The sequence below is a fragment of the Centruroides vittatus genome, unplaced genomic scaffold, assembly GCF_030686945.1.
Source record: "Centruroides vittatus isolate TY-2023 unplaced genomic scaffold, ASM3068694v2 contig_2818, whole genome shotgun sequence".
Taxonomy (NCBI): Eukaryota; Metazoa; Arthropoda; class Arachnida; order Scorpiones; family Buthidae; genus Centruroides; species Centruroides vittatus.
Window position 1 is genome coordinate 1,495,054 of NW_027121792.1, and position 27,811 is coordinate 1,522,864.

General features: G+C 27.5%; 1 protein-coding gene across 1 annotated transcript in view; it reads left to right on the forward strand.

The window, feature by feature from the left end:
• Window positions 1–27,811, forward strand: part of LOC136972154 (ankyrin-2-like) — a 286,434-nt gene that overhangs the window by 250,939 nt on the left and 7,684 nt on the right. The window contains 6 exon segments of the mRNA XM_067266710.1: window positions 8,366–8,467; window positions 8,964–9,014; window positions 9,482–10,342; window positions 19,125–22,813; window positions 22,815–24,768; window positions 26,755–26,827. Coding sequence (XP_067122811.1) covers window positions 8,366–8,467; window positions 8,964–9,014; window positions 9,482–10,342; window positions 19,125–22,813; window positions 22,815–24,768; window positions 26,755–26,827 — 6,730 coding nt within the window.

Sequence of the window (27,811 nt, forward strand, 5' to 3'; positions counted from 1 at the left end):
AAGAAGCTTTATTACAAGTAAATTTTAATAATTAACTAACCAAGCTACTCAAATTTGTCTTTATATATATCTTTAAAAAATGTATCTTATAACTGTAAATGTTAGAAAATAATAAATTATAATGTATTAAATATATTATAATTTATAATAAATAAAAGAAAATAATATATTGGTTACTGTTTTTGAGATATTCAACTAAAGACAAAATTTTGTAAAGGCTTTAATTACACACAGAATAATTTTGATCTTTTTATATGTATTTGATAATTTAGTTTTTACTTGAGATTTACTTTTCCATAATATTGAATTTAATATTTTAAATATGACTTTTTCTAAAATTAAAAATTATGGTCAACAATAACAAAATTATAATTTAATTTAAAGCTATTAATTATGAATTATACTAAATTTATAATTAACACAATTACTGAATTATAAAATTCTATATTTATAGATATTGCATTTCTAAACATAAGTGTATAGTTGTCAATGAAGATACTAATATTGAAGATTAAAAGAATACATTCTTAAAAATATAAATATCGTAACTAATAATGGCAAATTCAAGTAAAAGTAGTTCAAATATCACGTACGAAATTTTAAGACCAGATAATATATCTCAAGAAGAAAACGGACAAGTTGAGAATAATATGTTATCAAGCAATAATAATGCTATAGAAGGCATTGAAGAATTAACTTTATCAGAATTTTTGAATTCGGTGATAACTGATAATTCTGATAAAATTAATACTGATGATGAAGAAATTTTATTATCTGATAATGAAAAATGTATTAATTATGAAAGTAATGATTTAACGTCAGTTTGTTTTTGGGAAGGAGATAATATAAGTACTACAGTATGTAAAGAAGTAAGCAAGTTTAATGAAATACAAAGTAGGAGTTCTCATTATCTTAGTGCTAACAAAAACAAATACGATGGCATCACAGATTTTGAGGACTTTGATGTATCTTCAGATGATGAAAATATGTTGCAACAAACAAGTGTAATTAATTTGAATAATCCTGTAAAATTTGGTAATTTTCTTGAAATGTCTAATTTTAAAATGTATAATACTCCTGAAAAATTATCTTGGAAACTTTCAGCATCCAGTAGTATAGATGCAGATAACATAACAGAAACTGAAGATTTGAGTGATAAGGAAAATAATTTTATAAAAACTATTTCCTGCGGTCCTAAGAAATTTTGTAATTATCAATTGACAGATGAAAGTGATTCAGATGCAGAAGAAGTGTTTTTACCATCTGATCAATTTAATAAAACAGCTTATCTCGAAGTAAAAGAATTTGATGAAATTGATAATACTACTGATACAGAATATTTTGAAACTAAAGAAAACGAAAATTTTTTAACAGAAAATAGCTGCGAACCATACAAAAAACCTTTTTCACTTCCCGACTTGTCCCAGTGTTTAGAAAGTCATAGCAAACAACTGCTGACAGTCCAGGATGATGATTTTACAGGATCAAAAACAGATGAAGAAAATTTTATTACATCTGAAGAAGAAACAGAAAAGGAAGAAAAGAAAATTTTAACAAATATTCCTACAATAGAAAATCAAACTTCTATAATTAAAATTAAAGAATCTGAAAGTTTATGTAAAAAATCAAAGTGTTATAATAGAAATAAGATAAAGAAAAACAGTTGTAGTAAAAAAAGTAATCCTTTAGTTAAACAAAAAGCTATGCTACCTAATTTTCAAAGTAATTATGAACCAACTACAGATATTGAAAATTTAAGTGATATTGAATCTCCACAATATCTAAATTCAAATCATTATGATATTCAAAAACATCAAAATAAAACTAAATGTCTAGAACAAAAAAGAATGAATTGGTCAAACAAATTGAACAAAAATACTGGTATACGTTACAAGCAATTGGCTGAATCATCTACATCCGACGAAGATGAAGATAATGATAAAGATATTAATCCATTGATTGAAAGTGTTAAAACAGACGAAGAGGAATTAAATAATTCGGAAAATGAAGAACTGTCTAAACTTAAAATTTATTCTGTTCCAGAGAATGATGATGAAAATGCAGAATTATATTTAAATTCTATAACTATTGTTGATAGTTCACCTGAAACTGATACCGAAGAGCTGATATGTGAAAATAATATGAATTTGTTTTCAAATATTCAAAAATAAGGCTTTATTTAATTCAGTCTCACTATTTTTATTATTAATCTTTAGCTGTATTTGTTTATAATTTAAAACCATTTTTTTTTCTTCTTGTTTGATAACTAAGTATAATCATAATTTGAAAGAAAATTGTAATATTTAAAACTTTTAAATTAATATCTTATTATAACTAACATATACATATATTTGCTTTCTTTTTCATTGTTCCTTAAACAGAACTTTTTTTTTATAACTTTTACATAAAATAAACAAAACATAATTAGATCATACAAAAATTATATTAAAATTATATATTAACAATTATTAAACAGTTAATTTAATATTGTATAGTTCAATAAAAGAAATTATTCAAATATGTACTTTGAATAATTATGTTATATACAAACATTAATTTATTTAGTTTTAAAATAAAATAAAATTTATTAGTCTAAAATATTTAAGTAAAAAATGTATTTTTTCATTATTGTAATTATAATAAAATGAGAAAAAGATTCATTAATATTAAATATAAGTTTCATTAATAAATTATTCCTTTTATCATAAATATTTCTAAGAGATTGAAGTTTCAATCATACATATGATACATTTGTAATAACTCACAGTGAAAATTTACTTTTAGTTAAAAATTTAATTAAAAACAATAGTTTAATATTTGTAAGAAAGAATGAAACATTTTATTTTTATATAAAAAAAACCCTTTTTTTTTATTACAAAGTAAACTTCATAAAGATAACAATGGTATATTTTTACATATAAATCTGTTAAAAACATAAATTTCTCTAGAAAACAATTCATGATAAAAATAGTATAGAATTAGTTAAACAAGTATTTATGTAAAGATACTCTGGATCGACTTAGAGGGAATACCGAAACAGAATTGAAACGAGTTTGAATGAATTCTAAATTTGTTCTTCCATAGGCATTATTAATGAGATGAAATCTTCCTCTGTACTATCTACTTCCATTTCTACTTTCTTTTGACCTTTTTGTCTTTGGAACAAGATAAATTTAATTAGTCACCAATATACACTTTGATCTTTCCCTCATTCTTCATTCTTGAATTCTTCCTTACTCTGTTTCTGTCCACATTTCTGTCATCACCGTTGGGAATAATATTCCCGGAGCAGTATCTCCATGATTTACGACTCTGTCAGCTAGATGGATATTCATTCCCAACATTATTCTTTGCATTTTTGTTTCTAACAATAAATATCATAGACAAAAATTATACAATAATACTCAAATTAGCACTCAAGATACATTTGTGACACATAGAGAATTAATCAAAACAGCACTCTAGAGAATTATTATATTACATATGAGGCATGTTATTCCAAAATACATCTTGTCCAGTTTCATTTTATTTTCAGTATTCAATAAAGTTTTTTACAGTTTAAAATTGACAATGATAACATTTATTTATAAAAAACATGTAAATGGACATAATTCAAGCTATCAGCCAATGGAATTATAATTTTACCAAAAAATTCGGGAGATTTTAAAGTTTATAAGATGGATATGGCATGTTTTGGAAAGACAGTTTGAATTTGCTGAGTTTTGAAATGACAGTAATATTAATATAATAAGATACAACTAATTTTTGAAAATGCAGATTAAAAGTGTTTTATTTGGAAGGCGAAGTAACTCATACTACAGGACTTAAATTCTCAAAGTATCAGACATTTCATGCAAATCGTCACAACATTCTTCATCTCTTTCTTCTACATCCCACTTTATATGACAACAAATCTCAGTTTCCCAACCTTCTCCAAAATGTTTCTTGCCTAGCCATTCCATATTCATCATGTTAAATTGATAGAAAATATGTAGGATTAGTATATTAAAAATTTCTTTTCTTGTAAACAAATTTAGCATGAAACAAAAAAGAAAAACATCCCAAATGTAATCTATGAAAAGTTTTATAAGAAAAAAAATTATTAGTTGTAAAAAAGTAGTAAAGATTAAAAATATTATAAAACAGCAAATGAATTACAAAAATAATTACGGCAGTCATATAAGGTTTACAGTCAGTATTTTGGTTAAATAACTGGATTAATGAATAAATAACATAAATATACATCCTATAAAAATAATAATAATAATCTTATCAAATATATATTGTATAAGTAATGCTATTGGACAACATACTCTTTCTTGTCATATTATTGGCTAACTACATTCAGACAATGTTTTTTTCAAACTGCAGAGTTTTGGAACATAGTTATACTTCCTGAAATAAGAGCCAAAGGATTTTATCCACAATTTTTTTTTTTTTACTTTAATCTGTTGTATACATCTATCTAACACAGTTTTGTCATTTGATGAATAGTAGAAACAAGTCTTTGATGTAAATATTTGGGTCTAGCTATAGAAGTAGGAAGAAATCAGAAATAAAAGGTTCTATATTTTGTGGCTGTTTTGTGATCAATGCAAATCAAAGGAATAAGCCATTCTTTTAATTTTTTGTGCAGCTAACTAATTTAATATTTACATTAAAAAATAGAGAGCAAAGTTGAATATAGATTATAGTATAGATGAATATTATAACCAATCAGAGTATGTTCAAAATATATATAAATAAAGAAGATTTGAAGAAAATAATTCTAGAAATTCAGAAACGATACTGTGAGTGCTGTGGTTCAAGTCCCAAATAAAATTATGTTGAGAAACCCAGAAGTTTCTGAATATACCTTTGGCTGTCGGCCTCAAAATACAAATTCCTTGATTTTATTTACTTTAATTGTTTCCTCCAAAAAAACTTTTGCATAAAAGTATCACAATGAAGTTTTCAGCTCCAAAGGGCATTCTTGCATTCGAAAGGGAGAAACAACGTTCAATCAAATATAAAAAAATATTTGAAAATTTAAAGATGTTTGGTCTCTAGTTTCTCTGATCAGGAATACTCCTTGCAACAGAAACTTTTCTGACATCATTCATACAAGTCTTTTGATTTTTGTAACTACCATACTCCAAGCAAAGCATTTGATTATGCAAAAAATATTTTCCATAGTTACTCTAAGGTATTTCAACAAAAGTTTTCCTCAGATGATCCTTTTGTTAAACATTTTAAGACAAACCACAGTAATCAGATCTAGAATAAAGTTAGTTTATTAAGGCATAAAAGAAAGAAAATCAATAGCAACAAGTATTGCAGGTCCATCTTCTACAAGCCAAATTCATTTCAGGAAACAAAAGCCAAAGAGAAGGTTCAAGACATTCAGTCAATTATAAAATATATTCTTACAGTTGATGTTGAGTTTTATGAAACAGTTCTGAGATAGAGAATTTTTGGATCTCTAATATTGAGATATCTTCAGTACCAAAAAGTTCCATCTGTATAACTATACTATAAGTTACAGTATATTGCTGTTAGGATTTTCAGTTCAGAGTACTCAGACTTTTTTTACTTTTACTCAGACTCAACCTAAAACTTGACAAGTCAAGGTTTGTATATTTTAACCACATTAGAAATAGAACACAGTTAGAAATCATTGGTCAAACAACAATGATTTGATAATTATAATTAATGAGATGTTTACAAAACAGGATATGAAATCTTGATATAGGGGCCTAAATAAAAGTAATTTATTTGGACTTTGCTTAAAATATATTGTAGATACCAAAGTTTAATAAACAAACAGATATAAAGAATTTAAACAGCTTGTCAAGTCTCAAAATACTAAGTTTTACCAAATCTTAATTGCTATGTAAACAATAATTTATTTGTAATTATGAAATAAATGGTTAATGCACTATTATAACAACTTATATTCTTCTTTTTGAAAACAGTATCTTTTCTGTAACAAAAAAAAATCTTATATTTAACTTCAAATTTTAAATTCCTCTGCTGTAAAATTGTCCTTAAAGTCAGTTAGAATTCTCTGATTCTCACATAATGAATCTTATCATTTTTCACTGTCACAAAATGATAAATACTGTATAATTGAAAAAAATAAATAGTATACTTTTGTTTAAAATTAATCATTCCTAGTCAGAACAAATAAACAATTTTTTTAATTATGTAAGAAAAATAATATATTTTTCTTATATAATTAAAAAAAAATTAATTTAAAAAATTCTCATATCTGTACTATTTCATAGAAACACGAATAAAGGGGGCCTGGTATAGGCTTCCTTTATTCGTGTTTCCCTTAAGCATCACTTAACCATGCTTAATACTTGTTACACTACTGGTTGGTCTTATGTGTATGTTTTTACAAACTGTTTATATGAAGTTATACAAAGGGATATTTTTCAATCTTCAGGGATATCCTTCTCCATACTCACCTTTGAAAAAACTTTGGATGCACGTCTTTATTGAAAACAGGAATCTATAATGGCTTACTTTCTGTATCATGTGATCAGTATCTATATTTTTCATTGGTTAAGTAAATAAGATGAGTTTTGGAATACATGAAAGTGTGGATAAGATGCAGTTTGGATGAATGACATGTCTCATATCTAAAGATATGATTCCAGTAAGATTATTTTTAAAGCATTCTATGTTTTTGAATTTTGTAATCTGATTTAGTTGTATTCTTTTCAGTTAAATGTACTGTACAACAGTAAGTTTCTAGCCTAAGAATGACATAAATTAAATTGTTGAAAATATTAGCTTTAATTAATTGTGCTGGAATCTCTGAAGAAAGGTCTTTGATAAAGTACTGTATTTAAAATCAGTTTTTGTTCAGTTGTAGATATTTAGTAAATTGTTTATTATTATTCAAGGACAAAAATCTTGTGTTCATTTTATCTTCTTATGAGTGAATCTTATTTTGCATATATTTTTTTCTTTTCTTTTCTTTGAAGAGATGACAATAACAAAAAAAATATTCAAAATTGAATTTATTAATCTGTTATCAGAAACTTTATTCCTTTTCATTTCTATTTGAATACAAATTATCAAACTTTTAATAAACTAGAATAATTTAAATGCATAGAGTGGATGTCACACCAACAATTGTACTGAATTAAGAGAAACATTCACATAAACAGGTGTTAAAGAACATTTTTAAGAAACGTTTTTTCTGCGAGCGCTTTTGACATATATATATATAAACATCGAAAGTGCTCGCAGAAAATAAAACATTTCTTAAAAATGTTCTTTAATGCCTTTTTATGTAAATGTTTCTCTTAATTCAGCTAGAAATAATTTATAACTCAATACATCTCAACAACTGGTTTGTATAAATATATATATTACTTATAAAACCAACACCAGCAAATAACAAGAAAAAAAAAAGGAAATTTATGAATGTTTTTGTCTGTGTGAAATAGACATCATTAGGTATATACATTATCGAACAAATGGCTAACGAAAATAGAATGTTTTTTAAAAGTTCGGACTGATTACTTGATTCAAATATGTTATGTTAAAATTTATATGTTCAAGATAAAATGTTAATATGTGTATGTTATTTAAACCATAAACAAATAAATAATCAATTAATTTCACGTTAATTTCTACAATTTAAATATCCTCCGTAGTTTAAATTTTCGTTAATGCGCAGTTGAATTACAAAACATAAAATTGGTACACAGAGTGTCGGATAAAGCACAACTCAAATACCTCGAAGCACTTGAGATCTGTCATGCAATTAAACGGAGTTGCTATTAACTTCAAGGAAACGGACACGCTATCCGCAGCACAGTGTGCCATTTTTGAACTAGATTCCGCCGACATAAACTTGCATTAACGAAAATAAACTACAGAGGATATTTAAATCATAGGAATTAACTTGAAATTAATCGATTATTTATTCGTTTATAGTTTGAATAATATACATATATTATAATTTTATCCCAAACATATAAATTTTAACATAAGGTATTTGAATCACGTAATCAGTCTGAACTTTTAAAAAACATTCTATTTTCGTTAGCCATTTGTTCAATAATGTATATAATTTATAACTTTCTGTTGCAACCTTTATTATTAAATTAAATCTAAACATGTCATTACAAAAATATAGTCACTCCTTGGTATAAGTTATAAACTCATTTTTTTTCATGTTTTCTACTTGGAGAAGAAAAAAACTATTGTTATGAGAAGTTAGCATGTTGAAAATATACTTAATTTACACGATAAATAAATTAATTTATATAAATGTTTCTTAGTATTAAAATAATTATATTATTTGAAATAAACAAAAGGAAAATATATTTGTAAATTAAAAATAATAATATGTATTAATAAACAGAATGGACTGAAACAGATGAATCTGGAGGTGTTATGCATGTGATTTGTAAAAAAACTACAATAACAAAAGAGCCTGAAGAAATTATTATAACTAAAGGGAAAGGTATGGTAATTTATAATTTTTTTAAACAATAAAATACTAATTTAACTTTCTGAAACAATATTTACGCTACATTTTTTTCAGATTTCTTAGATATTAATTATTATATCATCGTGAGTTTATTTATAAATTTAAATACTACTTTATCATTTAATGAAAGAATTTATTTTGTTATAAATAATAATATATTTTGTAAATAAAATAAATATTGTATACAATATTTCTTTTATTTACGGATTTTACATAAAGTATTTTTTTATTAAGTATTCAGTAATAATAATGGTTATATATTATTATCTTATAAGTTCATTGAAAATTTATATGAAATTGTCTAGAATACGAATTGATCATAAATATAAAATAATAACTAGTATTTATTATTTTAAAATTAATTGAATATTCCAAAGACCAACAGTTTTTTTCTTCAATAATCAAAATTATCTGCAATATAAGTTAATTATTCAGAATCACTTTTGTTAAATTCATTGCACCTTTGTAGTTGATGCAGAAGCAGTTAGTTTGCCAGGAGAAACCTCAGTTCAACATCCAGGTATTTTGCACCTTATTGATGTTAATTTATTTGTAGTTGATGTTTAAATTGCATGTGCTAAAAGCATTAATTTTTTGCACTCCCATAACAAAAAATCATTTCTATAATATTTTATCATAATAAAATTACTTAAATTTTAATTGCATGGACTTTTTATTAAATACATTAAATACATTAAGCTGCAATCAGTGATTTTTCTGTAATATGTCAGCTGCATGATTTGGGGGGAACTTATGTTGTAATTTGATCTGTTAGGTTTTATTTTTATACATTAAATTTTGATATCAACATTCGTTAATTGCTGTAGATTTTTTAAAAAGTTAAAATAGAATATTATGCATGACATAGCCTATTGTGGAAGTGATTAAAAAAAAAAGAGAGAGAGAGATACTACCCAGAGATGTGTTATTTATTAAAAGACATCAATGTTGAATATGTTGGCAAATTACCTTCCCTTAAATAAATAGGTGAGGAAGATATGGAATTAACTGTTGATGAAAATAATATTTCCGAAAAATCAGCAGATGAGAAAGAAGAATCATTAAGTTTCGCAGAAAAAAGAAATTTCTTTCAGAGACTTTCAATGACAAATGATGTTCCAGTTAGTACTTCAACAGTTGTTAAGACATCAAAAGAAACTATTCAAACCGAATTTCAAAAAACAGGTGAAGTAATTGAAGAACAGATTAGTTTTTCAGAAAAACTAAAGATGTTTCAAGCTGAAAAAGAGGATGTAAAAAAACAATCCCCTGAAAAGGTTAAAGATGAAAATGAGCAAAAATTATTCGAACTTGATAAAGAGGAGTTAACAGAAAGTGAAATTGCTGCAGTTGAATATTTAGAAAGCAAAAATATAATGACAGAACAAGAAGTAGAAGAAAGTTCAGGCAAAAAAGACATATCAATAAAAGAAACCACTTCTCTTGAAGCTGTTGAACAGGAAGTTGCATCTATGTTAGCTGAAGTTGACAGACAAAGTAAAGAATTATTAGGTCATGTAGTTGGGCTGCTCCCTGAAGGGGACCAGCATGCAACTAAATTAGATATTTCTGAAACAGAAAAAGAAACAGATGGAAAATATGTTCCACTGGATCTTCATTATGCAGTAGAAAAAGATATTTCTTCCACTGAATTTCAGTTTGAAGTGAGTGGAAGAGATTTAGATGAATCACTTGTTTCAGAATGTAAGCCAAAGCAATTAGAAAGTATTGAAACAGAATCACATTTAAAAGCTAATGAAACAGCTATATCTCATCCTCCACCACCTGATGCTTTTGCTACAACTACCCCATTTTGGCCACCACAATCTCCAAGTAAAGTTAGAGATGGTGAGATGAATTTATTTTAAATATATATTTTTTCAGGTGTTTTTATGTTATGGATGATGATTCTCACAGGAGGTCAGCAGCAATTATTCAATTAGTTTCAAATTAAAATTTCTTATAGAATATTTGCAGTTTATTCAATATAATTTTACAGATTTAGTCGTTTTTTTTTATAATAAACAGCTGTGACATCTTTATATTAAATTGATTATTATTTATATTATATATATGAGTAACAATGACTTTCGTCATTGAAAAACAAGATATACAGAATAATTCATCAGAGAAAATCAGACTTGTTTTAACAAGAACTATTACTTATTTCAGTCATTTCTACTGTATTAGAAATATTAATTGTAAAATAAAAATATTAAGAAACATAATAAAATATTTTACAGTTTGCATAAAAGAATTATTAAAAAAAATAGTTAATTGTAACATTTCTTAATTGTAATGTGTAAATAATAAACATTATTAAATATAGGTTTAATTTAGATTTATTTAGAACATAAAGTTAGTTAATAGTTCATATACTATTTTATTTTAAAACTATAATATAATTACAGTATAAATATTATAATTTTCTATAATATTTAATCACATATATATAATTAGCAGTGATATATATATATATATTATTACTGCTAATATATGTGCTAATATATAAGTGATATATATATATATTATCACTGCTAATATATATATATATCACTGCTAATTGTTTTATGTCTGAAAACAAAAGCTCTCTTCTTGGTTAGAAGTGGATCAAATGTTAATGTTATTGTTTTATTGTACTCATAAGAATGCTTTTTTTTCAACATTTAATAACTGGTTTTGTTAGATCTGGTTACTATAATTTTATTTTTAATTTTTTATGCTATATAATCATGCAGTTATCAAAAATCAATTACCTAAATTCAAAAGTGATCATTTCTGAAAATTGTACTGAAAACATAAAATTTTCTGCTGATTGTTAAGACGGGAATGTTTTCTATACAAGAAATGAAGCAATCGAAAATAATGCACGGATCACCAGAAATTTGGCCATTTACGACACGATGTCGAATGCTCAAATTAAAAACTTTATAACTTAAAAATCTTAATAATATTACCAAATAAATGCATTAGTTATAATAACTGAACGATACCATTACATAAACAGAAGTTTTAATTGTTGCAAAATTTAAAGTATTATATATTTTTCAATGCTTTTATAGCAACAACTTGACACAACAATGTCTTAGTACAAAAATTGTATTTTCAAAAATAAATGCATTGGCCCATTTGAATGGAATTGAAATTGCTCTAGACATTAAACAGCAAAGAATGTAAGAAATAGTATTATTGTAAAGATATATTCATTATACAGTGGTATAATCTTGTGCAATGCTTGAAGGTACAGTATCCTCACAATTCCTGTAAAATTTAGAGTGTAATTTTTTTTTTTGTCAAAATCTAGGCACACAATGGAAAGTGTATGTATCACATTTTCTGTGGCTTGAAACGTTAGGAAGATATTGATTTTTTTTTCAAAACTTTATGAAAAAATAACTTTTGAAAAAAATGGTTATCAAGGGGATCATTTGTAGCACCCATTTACCCCATAGGTACGTTTCAGCCCTTGGCATTGGCAGGTGTTGCTCTCAGTTGGATCCAGCCATAGAATTCAGATGAGAAAATCTCACCAAGACATACCAAAACACAAATCACTAAACTTCCTACCATAACAAGATGAAAATATGATAGGAAGTTATCTCTTTACTCATTTTTTACATTTAATTTTTGTACTAGTTTAAAATAAAATATGCTGACTTAATGACAGCGGTATAATATGAAATAATTGTCCATATAGATTTTTGAAATCTGTGTTTTAAGCATTTTGATAGTATTATAAAACTGGGAGAATTGGGACAAGGAAGATTAAATAGAAGAAAAAGTAACGCTGAAGATATGCTAAAAAACAGTGTATTTCATTAAAATGCATTTAATGTTTAATATAGTGGTAAACATTCTAAAATAGATAAAGATGGGGTGTACTCAGAGAAGGTTAGAGACCTGCTCTATTAAGCAACAATATATAATTAAATTTTGTGATTAATATCACATGCATTCAAATTACATACTTTTACAATATTGAAACATGGTTATAAAAATTTTATTTTTAAATTCTCTCTGTAAAAGTATATTAGATAGAGTTAATATTATATTTTTTCCAGGATATTCTTTTATTTTGGTAAATAAAAAAAGCTGATGTAAAAGCAAACACTGCTTCTAAAGACAGTAAAATTAATTTTAAATGTATGATTTTTTGTTTATTTTTAAAGTTTAAGTGAAATTTAGAAAAAGAAACCTCATCTCATTTGTACGAGATGTATTTCAAAACAAGGGCTAAATGGTTATAAAAACAACAGAAACACTGTCAAAATTTATTATTGGTTATAAACACATGTGTAACCTCTTCGTTTTTCTACATAGTCGCCATTTTTTTCAAGTGCATTTGGTACCTTGAAAAAAAGTTTCTTTATGCTCCCAACCACTTCAGTATTGCCATTTGCATCTCCTCAATTTTTTCAAATTGTTGAGACTCAAGTCCCTTCTTTAAGTGCAGGAAGAGATGATAGTCACTAGAAGAAAGTCAGGACTGTAAAGAGGATGATCAAACAGTTCCCATCTGAATTGCTGAAGCATCTGAACAGTGGAGGCAATAGTATGAGAGCACATATTGTTGTGCAGAAGAACAATTCCTGACATCAGCATTCCACAACATCAGTTCTGAATGACATATTTCAGTTTAGAAAGTGTTTCATAATAAACTTCTCTGTGATTGCTGTCCCCAGTTTCATGAAATTCACCAAAAGCATGCTTTCTTATGGTTCCAGAACACAGTTGCCATAATCTTTCAGACAGATCAACTATGCTTGAACTGTTTTGCCTTTGGTGAATTTGAATGACATTACTGCATAGATTGTTGTTTGGACTCAAAATTGGTGACAAAAATCTATGTTTTATTACAATTCACAATATGGGAAAAAATATGTCTTCCTCCTTTTGACAGCAGTCCAAAAATGCACATGTAGATATCATTGTGCTTTTTCTGAATGTCTGTCAACATTTTCAGTAGATGTCTTACATATGGTTTGTGATAGCCTAAGGTTCAGTAACAGTGTTTTCCATGAAACATCTGGAAAACCCGTGGCAAGAGCACTAATTGTAAAGAACCAATTTTCTCACACTTTGGCATTCACACACACAACAACATTGTCAGTCTGAATACTATAGTCTATTTATCCTAACTTGGCACCTACTGTAAACCAACTAAGACACATCTCCCTTTGTTTATTGGCTTAAACCCACGTTCATCAATTAGAAACTGCATTGCATCTCATTCGTCCTGCAGAAAATAGTTCTTTGTTATTTATAAAATCATTAATGAAATACTAGTCACTTAGCAATGATAATAAATGTAATTATTTCATATTTGTTAAATTGTTACTTTAATGAATATCTGCACATTCTGATTACTAAAAATAAACTTTTTCCAGTCATGCACACTATAATGTCTTTATTTCGTTTTCCATTCATTACAATAACCGAACCATCGGTTACCGCGCAGTCTTGAGAGGAGTTCAAAACAGTGACCAGAAACTTGGCCATTTTGCCCCATAGATAACATTAACAAAAAATATTTATCAAAATTAGAAAGTAAAGAAATAGGTGCTGATGTGTTACATTTACCTCCGTATCATTGTAATTTAAATCCTGTTGAATTGATGTGGGCAGATATGAAAGGTTACATCACACGTCACAACACAACATTCAAACTGTCCAATGTGCAAATTTTAATGAATAAAGCTATCGAACAAATAACTGAAGAAAGATGGAGAAAATGTATCGAACATATAGAAAAAAAGAACAACGAATGTGGGAACTTGATGAGATTTCAGAAACTGTTGTAGAAAAACTGATTATTCAGTCAAACACAAGTAGTGACAAAAGCAATATAAATGATTACTTTGAGCAACTATCTTCTAATACAGATGATTAATAAAGTAAGTTTACAATGTAATTATTTTAAAAAATTTTTAATTACATAAATATCACACAGAAAAATTCATACATTAGATTTGAAAATTTTCCTTTAGAGGTTTGAGTATGATTTTTAAGGATTGCCGGAGAATTTGTTTTGTTTTATATCTATTTAATAAAATAGTTGCGTAGATAAAAATTCTGAAGTATGTTTAACTACACAATTATAAATATGTTTTGTGTAAGTCTTAATAATAATTTTTGACAAACTATATTTAAACAATGGAAATAATTTATACGGCTACATAATAATGTTAAAGTAGGCTATAATAAGTTTTTTAAGTATTATCTCAGTAATTTTTAAATTGTTATGACCACTCTGACCTACTTTAACACATGCAGAGAAAGGAGCTTAACTGGTCAACATGTGTCTAGCCACTTCTGATTGTGATTTGACCAATGAAAATCTCCGGCGGATTAATACAACAAAATCTTTGTTTAGGTGCCAAGTTACAATAAATAGACTATAGATCTGTTCTTCATTGTGAACATTTGTACAAGTATAGCCTTTCTTAAACTCATGATACCGTTTCTTACTTTTTCTGTGCTCATTACTGTGGGACCATAAATTTCACACAATAACTTTATGAATTAGCAACTGTGAACTTTGAAAGCATGATGCACTTTTGCTTTGACTCACAGACCATGCTTCACAACTGGCAGGATTGTTGATTTTTCACAGTCATCATTAGGCACTATAACAAAAAACAACTGATAGCAGACTGGTGAAAGTTTGGACACTCAAAGCCCATAATACCAGTTGATGCTACTGTTCAAATGCATTTCAACAGTCATTGTCAGTCAATTTTTTATAATAATTTGGTCCTGTTTTTGGAATATGCCTCATAAATTTTGCTTTCAACTGATTCACTAATTGCTAAAATTTTGAAAGGATTATGTAAAAGGCACAATTTATTGTGCACTATGATTAGCTAATTGTAGAAATATAGCAACTACACTGAAGAAAGTCCATCTGTTTTGGCTAAAACTTGGCTAATTGTAGTCACAGGAAAGCTACAGTGGATCTATCTGGTGATGATACTCCCAAGAAAATGAGGCTCCTGGCAGCCATGGGAAAAACTTTTTAATTTAGAGGTATTTGGGTTAAACTTTTTAAAGGAAATAGTACTGGACAAAATGAATGAATGACTGCAGAAAATTTATTTTTGCTTAGTATACTTAAATTTTAAATCTTAAAATGTGTAATTAGAGAGTGAATGAATTAGATTATTCACCATTCACTTTCTAAGGAATTTTAGGATGAACCAATATCTAATTTCACTCTGGCATGCATGACACTAGGCTGCTAACTTAGACTTTTAGATAATACTAACATGCATTTTTAGATAATGGGGCAGATTTCAAAATATGCAGCTAGCTATGAGGCAATTCACTCAATAGAGCTAGTAAATTAAAGTTATTTAAACTTGCTAGATAAAATGTGTAGCATTGAAGCTGAAGGGTCATGTGTTGATATGTACATCATCTTCACAATGTATTAAGAAATAGAAAATAAGATTTATTTTTGATTGTTGAATTCAAGGACTTAAAAATTACCTTATATATTATCGAAAATTATTTCAGTAATCATAATTTTTGCAAACTGCAGCTTATCTTAGTATTCTTTTTAAAGAATCTTACATCTCTCTTACAGCAGCAAATAACCATAACATATATTCAAAGTTTTAATATTTTATATTCACAATGCTAAAATGTAATTACATAAAAATCCAAAATCTTTTTGATGTATAGTTAAACTTTGCCTTCTCTTCTTCTTCTTCCTCCTCCTCCTCCTCCTCCTCCTCCTCTTTCTCTTATGAAAATTTCTCTTATATTCAACAACTTTCTTTGAATAAAAAAGTTGTTATTAATGACAAAATTGCTTGAACTCAAGTAACTGAATAAGATTTATTAAAAAGTGTTTTGTATTTAAAACGTTACTTTATTCAAATTGAATCTCTATCACTGTTTATAAATCTGTAAAATGCTTTAAAATTGGCCTACATTTATTCATTTTCTTAGAGAAATCATTAATAGTATCACATAATACTCATCAAATATTAATTGTAAAATAGGTTTAAAATCTGTGAAGTATTGATAAAGACAAATTAGACATGTTTTTTTCTAGAGTTGTTTAGACCCAACATTTTTATGAATCCTCTTGGACAAAAAATGAAAGTGCTTTTGAGTATGTAAGAAAATATTTCTTTCTTTCTTCATAAGAATTATTTAGAAGAGAAGATCAGTTTTCTAATGGATCTTTCAAGTTCCTGAAATATATTGAAGGACTAAAGGATTCCTCAAGATCACTTTTAAATTTATATTTTCTTCAAAATTTACTATGTTCAGAAACTAATGACAGAAATTATTAGTACAGACATAATCATGCTCAATACAGAAAACTATTGTCTTGTTTAATTTAAAATGTTAATCAACTTGTTATAACAGTAAATAATTATAAATTATTTATAAGTACAAAAAATATCTATAAAATATGTCAGAATCCCCTGAGAATATGAGAATAAAAATATTTTTTTTGAAAATTTTTTTTACTGTATAGATGTATTCATATTTAAAAAACAGCCAAAAACACAAAAGAGATGATGCAGGGCATTGTTGGGATAGACTTAGTCCAGTGTTAGTATCATGTAACTTTACAATGATACTTTATTAATAAGATTACACAATTAAAAATTTTTGTTACAGAATGTAATTAATTCTGTCTCTAAACATTCATTATGTTAATAACATCTATAAGTAATAAATCCACTAATCCAATATCTTGATTATTAAATTAGTTTTATTACAACCCAATAACGCAGCAGATCATTTGGTATTAATAACATCTTATTATAAATAAGAATGGCTGATATATGTTATATAGTTTAAACATAGCTTTAAAATACTTGTTTCATTTATTAATTTTTCTATGTTCATTATTATTTTTTTTAAACTTTGTGCTGTAATACAATGAAAAACAACATTACTTATAAGAAAATTTTTTAAAAGTTATTGTTAATGCATAAAGTAAAACTTAATTTTCCAGTATTAATTAATGTATGTAGAATATATAAAATTAAACTTTTTAAACTTAAATGTTGAGAAATCAAACATTTCAAAGCATTTAATGTTGGAATAGAATTGTAATGCAACTTTTTACTATTTTATTTATAGAAAGATAACAGAATTTAATATTTAAAAAAAAAAAACTTGAGCATACATTAGAAATAACTTCTATAATATAATATATGGTATAATGTAATTTTAAAAAATGCGTAGAAATTAAGAAAATAATGAAAATTGTATAGTTAAGAATTCAAATTATAAATTAAAATTTAACTGATTTAAAGGGTTGTGGAATGTTCACAAAATTTGCCAAAAGAAATGAAAAGATTGTATACATATTTCATTTTTAATATTTAAAAAGGTAAATGATAAAACAAAAAATCTACTGAATTACTGTTATAAATAACATCGATAGTATTAAATTCCAAATTGTTCTTAAAATACTCATTATAATATATAATCAATAAGTTTTAACAAGAAAAAGTAAATATCATTTTCTTTTGTTAAATAGATATTTAATACTGAGTAGTTTAGTGTTTTATCCGAGTTTGTTCATATTTTAATACAATTCATTTATATGAAATATTAATTATTTTTTGCTTTCAGATAAATAGTGATAACACATGAACTTACTAAAACTCATTTAGATATGTCAAAAGTTAATTAATTTACTATCTATTGCTTAATTATTTTATATATTTACATATTTTATTAGTAGACAAATATATGTTTTGATTCTTTTAATGGAGTTATTTAATTGCTACTGACCTCTTATGATGATTGGTATAATTGACCCATAATTTGAGGTACATTTTTTTCAAAGTTTTTACTTATTATTAATTGCTGCAAATGCTTAATTATAATTGTATTATTACATAATTTCATTATTTATATGCATATTTAAAATTATTTTTAATAATTACCAGTTATATTTTGTTCTGCACTTAATTATGCAAGCACAAATATTTTATATTAAAACACTTTCTTTGATGTATTGCTTGCTAATTGCTTTTACATATTTTGTTGCAAAATACATTACATAAATCTACATTGATTTTTAAATTGATATATAATTTATTTATATTAAGCAAATTTTTAAGCATGCAATTGTTTTCTTTATTTTGTTGTATATAGAGTAAGTTGTGTTCATTACTTTATATTTTATTTTTTGATTTTTTCATGATCACAGATAGTACACTTTCATGTAGAACGTATCAAAACCTAATTTTATTATGTATCTATTATTCTGATAGTATTTTTTACATTCAATAATTATGCTTGTAGATGAAATTATAGCGTTCTCATTAATTGCATGAATATTATATATATTTATTAAATTGTCTTTGTTAAAGCTTAATATCTGTATGATTAATGCAATTTTTCAGCACCATATTTTGCTTTACAACAACACAAACAGTTATAAATGTATATTTAATATATATTTCTAATTTTTGTACAGTATGTGCCAAGCAATATTGATATCTATTCCTATTGCTTAAATAGCTTTATTTTTTATTTATGCATGGCTAAAAAGAAGTTATTATTAAATTTTGTTTGACTACAAAGAATAAGATTTCAGGTATTTGGCAGACTTATCCTTTCCCACTAATATTTGTCTTTGCTAACATTCTAGAAAGTTTTATGCCAGAGCAGCAGACCGCTGCAGGCAAGACGACAACTGAAGATTCTGTACTTCCCTCCCCTTCCAAAGATTCTCCTATCCAAGCAAAAACTGTTGGTCTTGATGAATCTTCTCATTCTGTATTACTTCCATCCTTTGGCATGGATGACGAAAAATCTTCCTCAAATGAAACCAAAGCAAAAGTTACTTCAGAACAGGTTTATGATTCAGAATTTATTTTAAAATCTTCTGGAGAGTCTGTGTTTAAAGACTCTGCTCAGAAAGATGAATTACATATAGATGATTCTAAGTTAGCAGATGAAGATGATGACGATGATATTAATTTGTTCAAGGATAAAGATGAATATGAAATGACTGTTGATTTATCTGTAAAAGTTCAGCAGCAAATAAAATCACAAATATTGAATGAAGAATTAGATCAATCTATTGAAGAAAATCCACCTGAAGAAAAAGTATTAGGTATTAGTAATATTCCAGATTTTGATCATGAAGAAAAGGTAGCACAGCAAATAAGAACAACAATATTATCACAGGAATTAGAAGCAGATATTGAAAGTGCTTCTCCAGAACAGAAAGAATTTCCTGTTCATAGTACTGCAGTTGAAAGTGGATTTAATATTGAAACTTTAAAAACATCTGACTATCTATTACAAAATGCTCTTCAACAAGAAACAGAACAAATTACATGGGAAACACCTATTCAAGAGGAAACTGAAACTGTATTGCATGAGGAAGTTAAAGAAATTCCAAGAGAAAAACAATTGATTGTAGAACATGATGAGGAAGTTATATCTGAAGGAGATGATGTTATGAAGGATACACAGAACAGCGATTCCATTTGTCCTACTTCAGAGAGTTCTATTTCAGAAAAAGATAAATTTAAACGCTCATCATTAGAACAAGTATCATCAGAAATATCTGATGAAGATCTTGTTGAACGAGATCATTCATCTTCAGAACTAGAAACTAAACCAATAAATATTTTAAAAGAAGAAATGGATTTAATAAAAAAAGAACTTTTGGAAGAAAAAACCAAAAAGGAATTAACATCAGAAGATTCATGTAAAAGTTCAGAAACTCAGCTTCAAGATGAAACACCTACAGATAAAAAAAGTGATATTTTAGAATCTGATAATCAAATGAAAACAGAACATGAAAGTCATACTGATTCATACACATCAGAAAGTTCTGATTATACACACAGAGAAACTGAGGTAAATAGTTCTGGAGCAATATCTGAAGATTCACATTATAAAGATAGGCAAGATTCTTCAGAAATATCAGATAGGGAAAGTAGTCAACCTCTCTTTGTTACTGCTGAAACCTTATATACAACTGACAGCAGGGAAGATAAAAGAAGTGATTCAGAACCTTCAGATGGAGTCAAGGATTCTAGTAATATTGTTTTAAGACAAAAATCAGCATCTAAAAAAGATAAACAAGGAGGACAAGAGATGGAATCATGGTCTAGTTCTGGTGAAACTGAAAGTCATTATTATTCTTTTGAAACTTCAGAAAGTGGGAAAACACCTAGAGACACTCCTGCTATTAGTAGGCCATGTTCTTCTGAATTTGAAGTTACAATTGTAAGTGGTCAGCCATCTTCTGAATATGAAACATGTGTCACATCCCAGGAAACTTCCATTGGAATATCTGAATCTTATACAACTGCAGCAACATCCCAAGAAACATCTTATTCTACTGCTTGCTCATCTCTCAGTCATAGTTCAAGAGAATCAGCATATTCAGTTGATTCTGAAAGTTCTGGACACTTAGCAAGTTTGGAATTATCATCAGAAACCAGTGAAACACTCGTGCCTTCTGCACAAGAAATAGAAATGGATCTAGTGCAAGAAATAGATACACCAGTTTTAGAAGAAGAAGATATTGCTGCCCAGGCTGGATTTAAAGAACCATATGATTCAGAAATTCCTGAATGCATAATCAGGGAAGGAGTGGAAGTTCCTTTCCTCAAAGATTGGTCTTTAGAAGCAAATGAAAGTGATATATCTTCAGCAAAAGAATGGATTTGGCCTAGTGAAAGAGACATGAGTCCTTTTGAAATAATTACAAATGATGATTTAGCAGAATGTTTACAAGATCAAGCTGCTCAAGAGCCTTTATCTGATGTACAATCAAAAGAAACAATTCAAATAGATTCGTTAGAAACTAAATCTGAAAAAAGCATGGAAGAAGAAAAATTTATTTCAGAGATGCAGAATGATAAAGCAGAAAGCGAAAAATATTTATTGTGCTCTGAGAGCTCAGAATTGCCTTCTCAGTCTATTGAAGCAATAGATAAACTGGAAGTTGGAGCAGCACTTAGTGATGATGTTGCTGAGCAACTTAGTCATGATGAACTTTCTATATCAGAAAGTTCTGCCACTCAGAGTGAGCAGACTTGGCAGACTTCTAGTATAGAAACTGCTATCCATATTTCCCAACAGATGTCCTCCTGTTTTAAGCCCTATACTGAAACTCCACCAGTAACTAGAGTAGATAGCACTGTTTCTGATGTCACAATAGATCTCTCAGGTTCTCCTATACATAGTGCCATTGTTCAAGATAATTTACAATCTGCTCAAGAACCTTCAATGTATCATCAATTAAATGGTCCAGTTGAAGTTGAATACATTCCTGAATATGATGCTCCTTTTGATGACAGTAGAGAAAATATTTTGGTTCAGAATGTTCAAGAAACTCAAATTCAAAATTATGATGCTGAAGGACAGTATATGCAAATAAGTGATGATCAAACAGATGTTAATTCTGAGAGATGTTTATTTCTTGATTATGAAGAAATGGTAACTTCATCTCAACCTCCAGTTGAATTTACTGAACAATGGATATCTGATGGAGAAGTTCAAGCTCAGGCCAGAGAAGATAGCTTATCATTACTCACAGAAGATTTATGGCAACAACATGTTCATAGACATGAATCAGAAATTGAGAAAACACCAGATATACAACATGATGATATAGGTGAAACAAATTGTTTACCAGAAAGTGAACAGAATGTTCTACATAGCCAAGGTTTTGTTCATATAAATTCTGAAATGGTTAAAGATTATGAAGTAGAAAAACCGAAGTTAGAAAGTAGAGACTCGTTTGATATGACTGATAAAGCAGAAGCTATAGATACCTCCCCTGAAGATGAAAGATATGATAATCTTCTCCATGATTTAGATGAACAAATTTGTGATGATGATTCTATAAAAGATAAAACATCTGAATCATTTCAGAAATTAAGTACGGATTCTATTCATGATCAAAAACAGCCTGCAGATAAAAATGACTTATTGGTTACTAAAGAAACATTATATGAATCTCAGAATACATACTTATATAATATGGGGTTTGAGAAAGAACTTCCTGAAGAAGTTTTAGATGTGGCTGAGGATCAGTTTACTGAAGAGAAAGATAAATTGCAGGATTCTTATCAAGAAACTGAATTTGTTGATGGTGTATATGAAAGAGGTCAAGAATATGATGATGTCAGTCTTGGTTATGGTGAATTATATACACATCAAGAAGAAGATGAAGAAACTGAAGATGCAGAAAGGGATGAAAGGCATTATAGTCCAGCTGCTGTATCAATAGACGAAAGCAAACGAAGTACACCCAGTTACGATACTTTAGGTGTTCGTAAATTTTTTGGTAGAAGCGGAGAGCATGATGATTATGTCTGTATCATCATTACAAGAATTTGAAAGATTAGAAGCAGAAATAGCAATGGGATCAAGAATGAGCCAAGGATCTGGTGATTCTAATGAAAGACATAGCACAACAAAAAGTGGAGAGCATGATGATGTATCAATGAATTCTTTAATAGAATTTGAAAAATTGGAAACAGAATGCATTGAAGTTGAACATAGTGAATCAGTACCAGTAGTTGAAAAATTATCTGAAATTGAAGAAGGGCATGAAAGCTTATCAGAAGCAAGTCAAGGAACTCTGTCTGATCATGCTGCTGAGCATGAAGAATCAGAAGATTCAGATGATTATGATAAACGAATGTGTGAAATTGATGAAATTATTCGGCAAGCTCAATCTAATGTTGAAAAATTTGATGATAGTTCAGCTGTCTTAAGTTCAGAAAAGTCTCCTGCTAAGCATGTTCATACAGTTTCTAGTGATAGTACAGAGAGTAGTCTTGTTGATAAATCACCATCTCCAAAAAAATATCAGGGTTCCTTGAAAGAGACAGAAAGAACACAAATATTGCTGGATACTCAATTACCAATTTCACTTGAACGAGAACAAGCTGAACATGAATTGGAAAGTCCAGCAACACTTGCCCGACATATTATTATCGGGAGAACAATAAGTGGCCATTCTGTTGAAAGTGGAGAATCTCTTCCAAGGAGTTCTACATCAACAGTCACTCAGTATGATACAGAGTCTTTAAAAGATAGAGAAATAGATGTGGAAGAGATTGATATTGGCTGTGAAGACAAAAAAATTTCACCATCTGAAGAAGAAAAATATTTTATTCAAGAAACCGATCAAGATAGTTTTCAAACTGAATGGAATCTTCATGATTTAGCTGAACATGGTTCAGATCAAATCAAACAAACCTGTGATACTGAATTTCATTCCATCCCAAATATAGATCATTTGAAACAGTTACAACCAGTAGAATTTAGGTTACAAGATGATATTACTAAAGAAACTTTTGATATTCAATGGCAAGAAGAAGAATCTCATTTAAGTACAGAAAATTTGACTGGTGAAGGGGAAAGCATAAAAGCGGAAACAACAGGTTCAGGTCATTCTAGTTCAAATGGAAGAGATGGAGAACAAGATATAAGTGGAAAAGGAGATTGCATGGTTTCTAGCACTGACTCAATTGACCCGAGCAGTTCTACTGCAACTCATGCAACTTATCAGTTTGAAACTGATTCAGTTATGTCATCAAGTATTAACAGTGCTCAAGCATCTGGAGAAGAATTTACTATGATATCAAGTACAGACACATTAGAAGCGGAAACGAAAGTAACTCATGTAAATGAACTTGCTTTTGAAGAAATACCTGAAGCACCACATGCTGAACAAGAAATATTATTAGGAGGTGATAAAACTGAATCAATGTCAGTTGAACAATCTGTAACAATACAGATAGGAACTGAAGAATATGAATCTTTACCTCAGGAAGTAAAAGATAAAGTAAATAAAATGTTAGCTGCTTCAGAAGTTGATCCTGAAATATCAGAATTTCCTGCCAATGATACATCTTTTTGTGAAAGTGGAGTGGTTACAATTAAAAAAATTGTTAAAACTCAAATAACTTCTGAACAGCAAGTAGAAAAAACAGAATTTCCAATACAAAAAGATATTACTCTTGATTCAACTTTTCAGTCAGAAATAAAGGAAAAGGAAGGGGAGGAAAAACAGCCTATTCCATCGCACTCTTCTATTTCCTCAGAAATGTTCCATGATGATCTTCAGACATTTAACAAGAATACTTCCTCCATGCCAGAGGGTACAGATTCTTCCCTGAATTATCCTTGTTCTCCTGTTACCTCTGCTGTTCCTCAGACTGTTAGTTCTGACTATGACATAGATGAACCATCAACTTTACATAAGGATACTGATGAAAGTACTGCTGTCTCTCATGGGATTGGTCCAGCAACAGGTAGCTAACAGACAATGGTATAGATATTATGTGCAGTCTTTTTCGTCCATTCTACAATATGTAACTAGAAAATATATATATGTATATATATATAAAATTTCTTCTGTTTGCATTTATTAAACAGGAAAAGAAAATTTTAAAAACAATACAAAAAAATTTGGAAAAAAAGCTGCACAAACATTATTTTTACTGTAATATGTAAAAATAATATGTTTAAGAAAATTATCAAAATACATATATTAATGAGCATTATTTTGCTTATAGTTTAATGAACAAGAAAACTAATATTTGCAAATTTCTTATAAAACTAAATTTATTCAAAAGTTTTTAAACAAAAGCTGATTTCCTTTACTTAAACTGGTTAAAATAATAATTATATTGGATCCCACTTTTTTCATTATGTATTTGAGAAAGACTTATTTATTTTTTAAAAAAACTATTAAGATTTTTATATCACTGTTTCAAGTAGATCTTGATTTATTTATTTATTATTGTTTTTTTACTTTTTCCTGTTTGTTAATAATCCTCTGGCGTTCATTGCAACTTTGCTGTTTTAAAAGGTCCTTTTTTTTCTTTTATGTTGCAGGATGAAATTGTGATATTGTTTGATAATGAAAGATAATAGAATTTTGAAATAAATGAAAATGTTTATAATTTTAATAATTAATTTATGTGTTCTGATTTGCATGTATTTATTAGTATTATTTGTATGTTCTTATAATGTGATTTTACTTTAAACACTGAATTTATATATACGTATTTAAATAGTTTTCTGCACTTTTAATTTGTATTTATAAAATAAATATTATAATGAATTGACATTTGTAAAATATTTCAGTTTCAAATAAATTTTTCATGATATTTTATTTATTATAAACATGTTGTGTTTGATAAAGGAACTGAAAACTATGCTTGTATATGTTAGATTTTTTGTCATAAAAGGATGAATAATATCTTAAGATATTTTTATATTATTTTGCATGCTTCAAATCCTTCACTATGCTTTTCTGCTTTGCTATTGTTTATATTTATAGCAATATGTATGCTTCTTATCTTTTTATTTTTTTATATATATATTTCTAACTCTCTAGTAATGAAAAATTGATAATTGTGTAGCATTGTGAAAAATTGTCTTATTAATTTTATATTAAAATATTGTGAGATAATATAATTAGTAAATTGTTCAATAGATCACAAAATCAATAGTGTAAATAATTTATGAAATGATTTTGTGATCAATTAATTGCATTTTATATGAATTTCCATTTTGAAATTATTAGTATGCTTGGATAACTGTGCATCAGATATCGGCATGACACAGATTTATCATATTGCTCGGGGTTATGCATCAGACAGTATTTTGATTTGCATTTTATCATAAAAATAAATAAATACATAAACCTGGTTTTTGCAAAAGTATTAGCAATGATAAATTTGCATTAAGTAATAAAGTTTTTCTGAATTGCTTGTTTGCATTTTGTTTCAATAATAATAATAATAAAAAGACTAATGTAATAAATTTATATTTTCTAACAAACTTTTATTTAATATTATAATTAATAGTATTGTTTTTATATATGCCAAAATTTTAATTTCAAAAAATTTTTATATTTTATTTTTAAATTTTAAAAAATATATTATTTTAAAATATGCTAAAGAGCATCATTGTTACAAGATCTGTTTGAATTATTTCTGTCAGAATTAAATATTAATTTAAATATTACTATATTTCATATTTTCGTTTTATTATAAAAAGAAATTTTAAAAAATGTGGAATGCCGATAGAAATTGTTTTTATCTTATAATAAAATTCTTTAAAGTATTTTCCATATATTGTTCTCTTTTTTTATCTGATATTAATACAATGTGATAACATTTGAAATTTTAATATATTTAGAAGTATGTGTTATTGTTTTAATCTTTTATGTAGCTTAATTTTTAAAATATTTAAGAAATTTTTTTAATTGGCAAAATTTATGTTGATAGGAAATGTTATAGAAACTGAAGATAGTAATGAGGATGGACTAAGTGATGGAAATGAGTGCACAGTTAAAACTAGGTAAATATATACATTATTGTAACATTTACTGTTTAATAAGTTATATTTATTTAAAATTGGGAACAAAATTAACACAAATTACCACTTATTCTACAGCTGTGTACAAATAATAATAAATATAATAAAAGAGTTATAAAAATAGTTTAGTACAGTGGGAGATCAGTTAACAAACAAATCGGGGATAATGAACGCTCTTGTGAAAGATTTTTATGTTCGGACAATGAACACCTCACAGAACAAACACAAGAAGAAGAGACGTAAAATAATGAATACCGACTAGTCTTCCCTTGTCTTCGGGTAACAATTCGAAACTTTTCGGAGCTCAGGAGACGTCGACATTGATGCTGAACCCGGTATATACTGATTGGATAGTATTCCTCCGAACTCTCCCTTCTAATTCCAGCCTTTTATTTTTCTGACAGAAACAAATCTTTTATAGTATTTGCGAGATTGTCAGGCAGGCACTCGTTAAGTTTTGTGTCTGTTTTTATTTTCAAATGGTGAGAGTATAATAGCAAAGGTAGAGAGTGGGCAGAAGATGTCTGATATTGCTGGGCAGTATGGCTTGAACAGGTCCACAGTAGGCTGAAGTTCAATCTTATATAAGAAAGATACTGTATTATTAAGAAGACTCAAGCAGCTTAAGGAGTAATAAAAATCACATCTGAGAAATAAAGAACATTGAAGAGCTCATAATGGAACCTAAAACTGATCTGATGACAGAAGAACGCCAAGAACTGTTGAATGAAGAACACCAAGATACTGGGCAAGATATGTTTTCCTCTGAAAAAGAGGATTAATGTTGATATCTGTTATTAAACATCTTTTGAAGAAGTGAGAGGATGTCAGAACAACAGTCTTAGAATGGCATCCAAACCAGGTTGAGGTTAATAGGCTTAGGGATCTCTACAATTACAATGCTATTAATTACTTCTGAAAAATCCTCTAGAAGAGAGAAAAGCAATCGACATTAGACAGATTCTT